This window comes from Lissotriton helveticus, chromosome 1_1 (assembly GCF_964261635.1).
Source record: "Lissotriton helveticus chromosome 1_1, aLisHel1.1, whole genome shotgun sequence".
Taxonomy (NCBI): Eukaryota; Metazoa; Chordata; class Amphibia; order Caudata; family Salamandridae; genus Lissotriton; species Lissotriton helveticus.
Window position 1 is genome coordinate 1,472,682,745 of NC_136057.1, and position 12,080 is coordinate 1,472,694,824.

The 12,080-nt window shown below is 44.0% G+C and overlaps 1 protein-coding gene across 4 annotated transcripts in view; it reads right to left on the reverse strand.

The window, feature by feature from the left end:
- DGKA (diacylglycerol kinase alpha) overlaps positions 1 to 12,080 on the reverse strand; it is a 387,021-nt gene that overhangs the window by 89,422 nt on the left and 285,519 nt on the right. For 2 of the 4 annotated variants that reach the window (XM_078686412.1, XM_078686423.1), the window contains 3 exons: positions 3,171 to 3,269; positions 1,638 to 1,715; positions 1,290 to 1,363 (listed from right to left, as the gene is read on the reverse strand). In XM_078686412.1, coding sequence (XP_078542538.1) covers positions 1,290 to 1,363; positions 1,638 to 1,715; positions 3,171 to 3,269 — 251 coding nt within the window. Of the gene's footprint in view, positions 1 to 1,289; positions 1,364 to 1,637; positions 1,725 to 3,170; positions 3,270 to 12,080 lie in introns of all 4 variants that reach the window. The other 2 variants (XM_078686395.1, XM_078686404.1) reach the window with 1 other exon arrangement.

Here is a 12,080-nt window from a genome sequence, read left to right on the forward strand (position 1 = left end):
GTTAAGGGGGCTAAAAAACGTAAGATCGGTCTGAGTATTTGGGGGGCTTTTTGTGACCATAAGAATTTGTGAAATTGACACATTAATAATAGTACTGTTTTTTGTATGTTACTGTGGAGCAATAAAATAAAAATAATAATTTTAAAAAAAGGAACGCCGCACAGGCCTCACAGTCCTTGTCCTGATGATCCTTGAACAGTCACAGGTTGCAGACTACGTGTGGGTCGCGTTGAGCGTACTTGTGTAGGCACTTGGGGCAAAACTTGAAGGGGATATTTTCCTTGTCCCCTAACTCGCCATTTGTGGACCGACGAGGGCCTCTATGGTGTCGTCGCCGGAACTCTACTCTTGTTCCCGGTTACGGCATCGATGAAAGATGAGATTCGTGGTAGCGTTTTTTCGGTTTTCTTGAGGTTTTCTGAGAAAAATCTGAAAATCTTCGGAGCTTCCCATCTTGCTTCCAGACCCAACGGCGGAAAAAAGAATCTGAAGATGGCTACCATGCACGCCGACCTCTAGGATACAGTCTGACGTCACAAAGGGGACGTAACTGCCACCAAATGGTGGTCGACAGCGACCAAAACAAGAAAAAAAAAAGAAACAATTCCAGACCCAACCACTAGATGGGAGAATAATGCACAGCTTAGGGTACGTCATTGGCCTAATGAGCTGAAAACTCATCTTTTCATGGGATCTCTCATCTAAAGGCAAATCAGCAATCACTTCTTAGTCACAAGTCACATTAAGAGACTCTCATACAGATACTTTCACCTGTGCTACCATATCACAAACCCTCCCTGGCTCTGCATAGAGTTCTGCTGCTTGAGAGCTGGGTTTGTGGTCCACAGATACACAAGTATACATAGGTCTACTGGATAGGTCTACTGGATAAGTTGCTGACCTTGGAAACTGGAGACCTGGGATATAATTCAAGCTGTGGCACTTGATCAAAAATTGAGCAGCGCATGCCTGCTATATCCAGAATGCTTCACCATCAGAGCTAAACCCCAGCCTGGTGAAAGAAGTGTCAGCGCATGCAGAGATGCCCATGCCACTGTTTCAGTAACCGCCTACTCTGCTGTGACTAAAATAGCCCAACACCACAGGATGTCTGGTCCTTTTCCATTACCTCCTTCATTTATACTACCTCATTGATCTCCAGAAGCTATACCAGCAGACCTAGCACAAGACGAATGCCAACAAACATGGCAGAGGAAAGCCACAGACAGGAGATAAAAGAAAGCACTAAGGAAGATATTTAAGAACAGCATGATGGTCCCAGTACCTACCTCTCGCCTTGCTTGCCCCCACTCTTTCGGTTGACGAAGACCAGTAGAGGGTGCGTATTCGGTATTGCGAGGATCTGGACAGAGATGGAGAAAGAGGCAACTAGTGAGAAAGGTGACTCCTCAGAATGGTCTAGCTGATCCCAAACACGCCCAGAAGGAACCTACCTTCCCAGCGCTATACAACAACTCCACAGCCCTTGCAATGAGATCTACCAAATTGTACCAGTTCCAATAGCAGGCAGAGCTTGCTTCTGCTAACCCCTAAAAACCAAAATCTGTGCAGTCCCTTCCGAACCTGTTCCGCTATTCAGAAGGATGAACTACACATGTTCGTGCAAACAATCTTACCCGTAATGCCTGCCCGTCAGGAGTGCTGGAAACTGGCGTGGACTCATCCGTGGAGCCAATGCCATTCTTCTGACTGTTCTGTCTCTCCTGAAACACAGGAGGCAAAATGAGTAAAGCGGTCTTGTCAGCTTTTGCAGGATGTCCTGGCTTTCGGCAAAGGGCATTTGGGAGGCTAATGGGGATCGATGGTGCCAAGCCTACAGCAGAGGGCCATTAGAGGTCTGATGTGAATACACAGAGGACTGTCTAGATCTGAGAAGAGGGCATCTGGTTGTCTAATGTATGTGTCAAGGCCTACTCAGATGGCATCTGGGGTCTAATGAGGATATAAAGGGGACAGTATAGGTCGATAAAGACAGCATCTAAGGTCTATTGGGGATATATCGGTTTATGTTTAGGTCTGGCTAGAGGATATGTGGTGGTCTATTGTTGACCTGAAGGAGACAATATAGGTTTGTACAGAGGGCACCAGGGTTCTAATGGTCATATGCATGGGGCTGTCAAGGAAAGTACATTTTCCATCTGGTGTCCAATGTGGATACACAGGGAAAATCTAACTTGCCTGTAGAGGGGCTTGAGGGGTCTACTGGAGGTTTAAATAGCATTGGAGAGGCCTACGCAGAAGTCTTTGAGAGTGTGATTGTGATATACAGAGGTTTGTCTAGGCCTACACTAATGTCATATGAGCCAGCTATGAGGATATGCAGGGGATCTCTATGTTTATGCACAGGGCATTGTTTTCAAATGGAGTATACAGAGGATGTCTGGACCTAGGTAAAAGGCCATCCAGAAGTTCCCTTTTGTCCACAAAGGTTGAAATAATCTGGTGAAGCCCTAGAGGAACTACTAGGAAGTTAATAGCAGTGTGGGGTGCGCAGGGAGATGTCCGGAGGTCATACGCTACTGATTAGGCATCTGAAAACGTTTTTTAAGGATATATTTCATGGGTGGGGAGGTGGTGTTGTGATCTTCTACAGGGAAATACTGGCAGCAGCCCACAGCCCTTCATTCTAAGCATGGGGTAAGAATGCAGAGCTCTCTTTACGAATCAGCAAGGGAGGAAGAGGGTGCTGGGCAGAGGGATGGGATATGGGCAATACTTCCACTTGCTCTTGCTCTTGGACATGGAGGAAGAGATGCACACTACACAAGATGGGATGTGTATCTACAGCGGGTTGTATGTGACGCCACATGTGGCAGTAGAAGGCAAGATGTGGTATACACCAAGATGACAAAACATACGTGCAGCCCACTCCAGGTTAAAGGACTATATGGCTGCAGAAAGGGATTCAGACCTCTGTAGGCCCTAATACTGTAACATCACACTCCCCAGACCCCTATCCAATTAAGACGACAGCAACCACGACTGCCTGGGGCATAATATGACCCCCCCCCTCAGGGGCCTGCAGTCACCTCCGTGAAGCAAAGTATTCTTCTAGGGATTAGAATACCCCATGAAACCCACATTTACCTCCATAAAGGGATACATGTCTGTGAAATAAAGGATTTGGTCCTTCAAGACTTTGCACTCACCAAGATAACTGGATATATGGCTGATGGGGGCAGAATGTGGTCCTTCAGGGGCCCACAGTCGCATGCCTGGGGCATACTTGAGCCACAATCCTCATGCACCTGAAAAATAAATGAAAGCATCTAGTTCTGGGTGAAGTTTCTCATTCATTCCTCTTAGTTTCAACAGCCCGCCACACCCAACTACTGGGAAGTGTCAGGGATATTAGTGGTACAGTGCTACACAGTTAGGAGCCCTTCCTTGCAGAGGCATTGAGACATCACAATCATATGATACCAGACACCAACAGGAACCATGACAGTCAGATGCACTTGTGACATCACATTTATATGACATGAGACACCGACAGGACCCATGGAATCAGAGGCACTAGTGACTTCCCGGTCATGTGACAAAAGTTTAATACAGGAGCTCTGTCAATCAGAGGTTCTTGTGACATCACACCTGTGTCCACCAGACACCAACAGGAACCATAACAATCAGAGACACTTCTGACATCACATTTATATGACAAGAGACACCAACAGGAGCCATGACAATCAGAGGCACTAATGACTTCCTGGTCATGTGACAAAAGTTTCATACAGGAGCTCTGTCAATAAGAAGCACTTGTGACATCACACTTGTGTGCCATGTGGTGAAGAAACGTCGTACTCAAGACGTTGTGAGTGATAAACAATTGTCTTTATTACAAGTAACACAGGAGAAAAGAAAACCAACACTTGGCAGGCAACAGCGCTCCACCGTTATCCCGAACCGTCTCCCCACTCCCCGTTCAAACCCCGCATTCCATTAATAGATGACCACGAGACCTCGAGGACAGGAGGCGTCTTCGAGCTACCGTGGACACGAGCTAATAATAACACATGCCCTCCCGTTAAATAACAAAACAGAAAATGCAAGAGAAGAGAAAATGTATAGGAGACCTAGAAGGGAGAAGAGGAAAAACAGATAAGTCAAAGAAAGAAGGAGAACCGAAATAAAAGACTGAAAAGAATATGTAAAAATGAAGGGAAGCACATGAAAGACTACGAAGTATAATCCTTTAGATACTTGGGTGGTCTACAAACTCTACCCACCCTGGAGGTTGCACCCTTACTAAAATTAACATCAATGGTGCTTCTTTCACTGCTACAACTGGGAAAAACAGATTCTTCCGACGCAACGGGAACCTGTTGACTTTCCCCACGATGGCTAAACTCATCATCATCCTTGAACAGGTAGCCACCACAACTCTCTCCTTTTTCCACACTAGAACCACAACCCCCTCTTTGGTACAAAGCAACCCTATGTCAATTCCAGCGTTCACCATTTTCAAGAATAACATAAAAGTCAAAAGCATGTAGAACTTTGTAAGGTTCTTTGAATTTCGAAAGACCTCTAATCATGCGCCCAGATTTGACTTTTACCCAGTCACCTTCTAACACATAATACGTGGAGCGTGCACACTTTAGATCCTCCGGATAGAGAGAACCAATTTTATGTACTAACTCCTTCAACCAGGAAGGAACCATCTTGCTCCCAGGGAGCCTGCCTCTCATAATTTTAGAAGGAGACTTGGAAGTAGCTTCCTGTATGGTTGTGCGATGGGCCCACACTAGATCTTGCACAGCCTTCTTGACATCCAAGCCTGAAGATATTGCCATTTGTATGGCACCCTTCACAGTTCTGTTGGCCCTCTCGACCATGCCATTTCCCTGGGGATTATATAGAGAGGTGTGATGGTGAATGATGTCATGTTTTTTGAGAAAAATCTTCATATCCTGGGAAACTAGTTGAGTACCATTATCAGTGATAAGAAGAAAAGTGGTACCTTCTTCCTGAAATATTTTGTTCAGATTTACAATGGTGGAGATAGTTGAGGTCTCCCTCAAAAACACCAGGGAAAGCCATTTAGAAAACACATCCACCAAAACCAGGGCAAATGTACAATCTTCATCCAAATCAGACATTGGGCCGATGAAGTCTATGCAAACACTATGCCAGGGTTTGCCAGGATTGGGGCTGTGACCCATGTCCACTTGCTTGCCTACCTTGAGTCTCCTCTCACTTTCCTTTTAAACCTTGCAATAGACCACAAAGTTAGTCATTTGTCTATCCATGCCCGGCCATCAAAACTGGGCCTTGACAGGGCATGGAGTCAAACCCATGTGCCATTTGAATAATTTTTCTTTTCACACCAAAAGGGGGAACAAAATTGTCGCCCCTCATAAGTATACTTTTCCCACAAGTAGACAATTCATCCAACACTTTCAAGAAAGGTTGCCGAGGTGTAGAGACACAGCTGGCTCTTCTTCTTCCATAAGAAATAAGGCGCATCACTTCACTGAGGGTATAGTTTTTAGACATTTCCATATCCCATTCTTCCTGGGAAACACACCTGCCCCGTCACACAACATCCTCCACAGAAATCAACAGGATCATCATGTTGGTTGCCCATCTGTGTACTATCTATTGACAACCTAGATAAACAGTCAGCTTGTTTGTTCTGCCAACCAGTAATGTACTCAAGAACATAACAATATTCTTGCAGCCTGGCCGCTAGCCTGGCCAAGCGCACTGAACCTTTGCCAGCCCCACCAGGAAAAAGTATAGTGAGGGGAGGTTTATGATCAAACCGAAATAAGAATTCAGCACCCAAACCAACATTACGAAAATATTCCACTCCCCAAGCAGCAGCCAAGGCCTCCCTCTCAATAACTGAGTAGTTCCTTTCTGACTTGGACAGTGTCCTGGAAGCAAAGGCTACTGGCCTCTCCGTTCCACAATGTTTTTGAGAGAGGACAGCACCTAAACCTGTAGCACTAGCAGCAACAGTTAATATTGACCGTAGGTTGACATCAAAAGGGGATAAAATGCCAGCATTGCAAATCTCTCTGTTAATGTCATCAAAACACTCTTGTTGTTCAGTTCCCCACACAAAACTTTGACCTTTTCTCAAGAGAGCTTTGAGACTCTCAGTCTTGCTTGCAAAAGATTTAACAAACTTGGCATAATATTCAATGAGACCGATAAAGGATCTTAGTTGGTCTTTGTGCGATGGGTCTTGGGTTAAAGATTGCAGGTATCGCTGTTAGCATGAGCTGAAAGCCATTTTGTACTTGGCAGCCATATTAGTTAGCCATGTGCTTGCCATGTCCTTTCTCCCTCTTCCAGAGCATTGCACATGCTCAGAAAGGCCTAGCTGATAGAATGCACCTGCTCCTAGTATAGAACTGACAGGCTATTCTTGCTGATGTAAGGAAAAATGTCTCTCCTCCCACTTTGTTGAGAAAGCTCATTTTGTATAGCCATATTAGTCAGTAAGCATGCTGTTATGTGCCAAGACCTCTGGATTCAAGATAGCCTGGCTGATGAGGATTATGAATCCGAAACCGGTCCCAGGATGCTTGTTTCCGGTCCAGGGAAGACATGGCTTGGCAGTTCGGGCTGGACTGTTCCCATAAGGCACAGGGTCAGACTGATTTGCATATAGCCATGTCTGAACTGGGGTGGCTGAGTGAACTAAAGAATGGTGATGGATTAAACCCAGATCAGTTGACTGGGGGTGAGTGTTTGATTTATTCAAACGCTCCGTCCATCATCCTCTTTTGTATCGCTTTGTTCGCCCTAAGTGTGGCAGGGTATGCTCAGACGTGAGTCCCTTGTTCACTTGGCCACTGGATTCAAGATAGCCTGGCTGATGAGGATTATGAATCCGAAACCGGTCCCAGGATGCTTGTTTCCGGTCCAGGGAAGACATGGCTTGGCAGTTCGGACTGGACTGTTCCCATAAGGCACAGGGTCAGACTGATTTGCATATAGCCATGTCTGAACTGGGGTGGCTGAGTGAACTAAAGAATGGTGATGGATTAAACCCAGATCAGTTGACTGGGGGTGAGTGTTTGATTTATTCAAACGCTCCGTCCATCATCCTCTTTTGTATCGCTTTGTTCGCCCTAAGTGTGGCAGGGTATGCTCAGACGTGAGTCCCTTGTTCACTTGGCCACTGGATTCAAGATAGCCTGGCTGATGAGGATTATGAATCCGAAACCGGTCCCAGGATGCTTGTTTCCGGTCCAGGGAAGACATGGCTTGGCAGTTCGGGCTGGACTGTTCCCATAAGTCACAGGGTCAGACTGATTTGCATATAGCCATGTCTGAACTGGGGTGGCTGAGTGAACTAAAGAATGGTGATGGATTAAACCCAGATCAGTTGACTGGGGGTGAGTGTTTGATTTATTCAAACGCTCCGTCCATCATCCTCGAAGCCGGATTTGTGGACGGGCGAGAAACGATTGCTCTATTTCCAAATAATCAGGTTAGTGATGCTGTGCGATTTTTAATAAAAAATGGACATCTTTTAGCTTTGACGTGTGACAAGCCAGCAGCCGGAGGTAAGAGATATTTCCGTTTGTTTACAGCATTGGTGAGAATTGGCACACAAAGGGAAAACAATCCTTGCTGATCTCATGCTCACTTTGTGGACACGTAGTGAACAAGGTATGCCCATCCGCTTTTCACACAAGTATGTGCGAACTCAATGGAGAATGAGCAATTGCTAAAAAAAAAATGTACTTGCCTGGCAGGTGATACGGATTTTATATCGGCGATCCTGCAATTTAACATACAAGTAGTGTTGGGAAGATCCCTTGGAGACATCTCTCTGTAAGTCTCTGCGCCGGCAAATCAAAAGTATACATTTTGTGACAGTTTAAGATGGACGTTTTTTGTAAGACTGTTCTGTTGTCAATTTGCTACACTCCCTCTTGCTTTCTTCACTCCTGGCTTAACAGATTTGGTCTGCCGCATGACTAAGATAGGCTGCTCGCACCGTGGTTGGTGTATGTTGTCTGATGAAAAAATAGGTGATGTTCAACTGAATAAGAGTATGTGTTTCTCTCTTTATCTTCGATTCTGTGGTCCTGATGAGAACCCTGTTACCTGTTGGGTTCGAAACGAGTCGGCCTTTGTATTGTGTTATGTCAAACAAACGTGTTGTAAATTAGGTCGTCCACTGGTGCACTGTAAATAATTTTTGTACGCTGTGATATTTGGAAGTTTTGATTTGGGTGTGTGCCATTGTGAGATTGAGGTCCAATCGTTTGGTTGTTTGGCTTTTTTTGTATAAGTAGTCCTCCCTGGGACGTGGTCTTTTTCAAGTTAAGTAGTCAGGTTTGGCCCGACCCAGTGGGGTGTGTGTGTGGTGTGAGGGTTGAATGCTATTAGTGTTGTGAATGATTGGGGGAATGGCTGAAGGGATGCATTGAGTGGTTGTTGGTGTCTCTATGGTGAAGTGTTTTCATTAAGTATGTTATGTTTTCTCTGTAAATAGAATTTTGTATGTGTATAGAGTGTTTTTGATAAGCAATTCAAAAACGCTTGCTGCCAAATCAAATGAGTAATGGCATTTTGAACAGTGTGGACCTGTTGGTTTAGTTTAATCGGTCTAGATATGAAGTGATTTAGTAAATGGTACTCAGTACTGTCATTTTGTTCCGTTATGTTGTTATATCGACTCAGCCTTACTGAGTAGAGTCAAGGCCCTTTGGTGTGCCTTGAATTATCACCAGAAGTATCCATAGTTGATAACAATTAATCTCAAAGCGTGTCAAAGAGAGGGTACAGCAGTAATGCACAGTTCACTTTACAATGGTGGTAAAAAAAAAAATATTCAATATTGATAATGCTATTGAACAAATTTCACGTCCTTTTACAACAAAGTTAATGCTAAGATTTTCTCATACAAACAAGCAAAAGAGATAAACAAAGGTGTGCACATCACCGTAAAATGCACTAAGAAGAGAATGAAATCAAGGTGTGCATATCACCAACAGAACCAGAAATGCACTAAGAACAGTCTTACCAGGTGTGCAAGTCACCGTAGGAGAAATCAGCTGTTGCACGTGGCTGTGAAGTACAAACCTCTGAAGAAAATAAGAGGAAGTGACCTTTTAGGCGTGACCGCACTGCAGTTGCGATGTAGAAATAACGGGAATATATTCCTTTTTCAGAAGTATATTCTTTCGCTGCGTCGCTCTCTCGAAAGAAGGATAGAGAGAGTTAATAGGAACTGACTAGACTGCCAGCCAATCATACGAGGCATCCGTGAAAGGAGGCGTGTCATTTGACTGCTTCGCTTTGAGGAGCTGCAATGACACGCCCACCAAAGAAACTGACACAGCTCATGCGCATGAGGAACGGGCTCTTATGAAGAACTTGAAATTCGCCAAGACCACGACCAGACCAGGTCTGTTGGTTAGCTGGGAATCCTTACGCTGCTGTGTTTCTAAAAGTTGCTGCACGTCCGCAGGGTGACCACCCAAGATCATCGCCAAAATTGTGGTGAAGAAACGTCGCACTTAAGACGTTGTGAGTGATAAACAGTTGTCATTATTACAAGCAAGCAAAACCAAAGGGGATGATGGACGGAGTGTTGAACATTGCAAGCACTCCCCCCAGTCAACTGATCTGGGTTTAATCCATCATCATTCTTTAGCTCACTTTAGCTCTTTAGCTCACTCCGTCACCAGGGGCGTAACACAGCCCACGACTTTTCGTTACCCCAGTGTCCGTCACCCCAGTTCAGACATATGCAAATCAGTCTGACCCTGTGCCTCATGGGAACAGTCCAGTCCGAACTGCCAAGCCATGTCTTCCCTGGACCAGAAACAAGCATCCTGGGACCTGTTTCTGGCTAATCAGCCGTCATCAGCCAGGCTAGCTTGAATCCAGTGGCAAAGTGAGCAATAACTTTAAAAGTAGTAAACTTGGTAATATTCAGAGGTGACGTACACCCTAGAATATGTTCTCTTTTTAGCACGAGTCTGTTTTTAGCATGAGGAATATAGCCTTTGTAATTTGAGCAGTGTCTCTCTTTACATTTAAAGGTTTCTACACTGGGAACCGACTGCCGGGAAACTACACATCCTAGGCGCCGAAACCATAGACGCTCTTCAAGTATCCCGGATGTTCTGGCAGTAATCCGGACGCTATCCATGTTTTCTGGACAGCGGTTTTTAAGTAAGCAAGATCTATCTAATCATACGGGCGTGTGATAGAGTAAAGTGTATATTTGAACTAACATTCTAAGTTAGTTCACGCTCTAAAGTGTATTACCGCTGTGGGAGCATTTACTCTCTCTCATCCTCGACGTTTGTTGTTTTTTTGCCATCATTTACAGAAAACGTTTTTGGGTTAGTGGACCTTGTAGTACCTTCAATGTTGCCATGAATGACCATGCTTTGACGAAGTAAGGTAAGGGCATAATGCTCTATAATATGGAATTCGCATGTAGATATATGTACGCAACGATTAAATACTGAATAGTATCCCTCCCTCTGTTTTTCTTCCATCCTTCCTTATAGGTATACTTGAACACGGTTTTAAGCAAGATATGTTCCCTCATAATGACAGAAGTCAATAGAAACGCTATACGCGACTACATGATAAACTAAGAGGTAATACCCTAGAGTGTCTAAATGGAGAGTGGAGGAATTAAAGCTACAATTGGTATCTAATAACTCGATAAATTCCTTTATAGATAGCGAAGTGACAGCAGAACAGTATATCATATACGATACCAGCATTTTTACTCAACGAACCTTGGAAAATGACCATATGAGGGAAGATATAACAATCCAATTCCGGTATGCTTCATATATACAGGTTTAGTATACAAATCCAACATGCTTAGGAAGTTTACGGATACGTTTATAAATAGTATCTAGATAGAGAATCAGCACCAATGATCTTTATGTTTAACCATTCTTTGGGTTTCACCAGAGTGTTCATTATAGTATGTTGCTTTTTGTATCACTGTCTAAGATATCAGTAATTCCTCTAGGCATATTAATAACTATGAGATCTTATTATGAGTCCTCTTCTGAAAGATGAGTTAGAGTTTTTTTGATTAGAGTAACGGGTGTTAGACTGAGGAGTTGTTTATAATTCTGATAAGTCTTCTTTTTTTCCCTATGTATTTATGTGTTTTCATGACTGTGATATATTTTTTGTCCTTGTTGTAAGACATATCTGGCATTGTGTAAGAGAAAAAAAGAAATGGAATTGTATTTGTTAAGACACAAGTGAATATTTTGTAACCTGGGTTTTCTTAAATTCTAGAAATTTGCTGATTTTGTCCTGATGAAGACACACTAGTTGTGTCGAAACGCGTTGGCAGATATACATCAACTCTGACAATCAGCTGGGGAAATCACCATAATTCATTTCTCCTTTTTATTTGTAGAAAACACGACAATTGAATACTAGATTCTCTTTTTTATCTTTTTATCAATTTGTGCATTTGATTGAATGTGCTCATCAATTCTTATCATTGTTATTAAAAACATTTTATTATATCATGATTATTAGTTAGTATATTTTTTCACTTGTGTTTTATGTGATATGTTTTACCTGTGCCAGTTGTCTACTTTATTGTTGCCTGGATACTTTTCTGCTATCAAAGTGAGCAAGGGACCCATGTCTGGGCATACCCTGCCGACTTAGGACGAACAAAGCAAAACCAAAGGGGATGATGGACGGAGTGTTGAACATTGCAAGCACTCACCCCCAGTCAACTGATCTATGTTTAATCCATCAGCATTGTTTAGCTCACTCCTCCACCCCAGTTCAGACATGGCCATATGCAAATCAGTCTGACCCTGTGCCTCATGGGAACAGTCCAGCCCGAACTGCCAAGCCATGTCTTCCCTGGACCGGAAACAAGCATCCTGGGACCGGATTCTGGCTAATCAGCCGTCATCAGGCAGGCTAGCAGTGGCGCCTCCCCCATAGGGGTGTGGGGGCGTCGCCCCACAGCTTTCTCGCAGTGCGAGAAGGCAGAAACATAAATGGTAAAAATTACCATGTTTCTGCTTCTCGCACTGCGAGAAAGCAGAAGTGCCTGGTTGGGTTGTGGACGATCCTGCTCA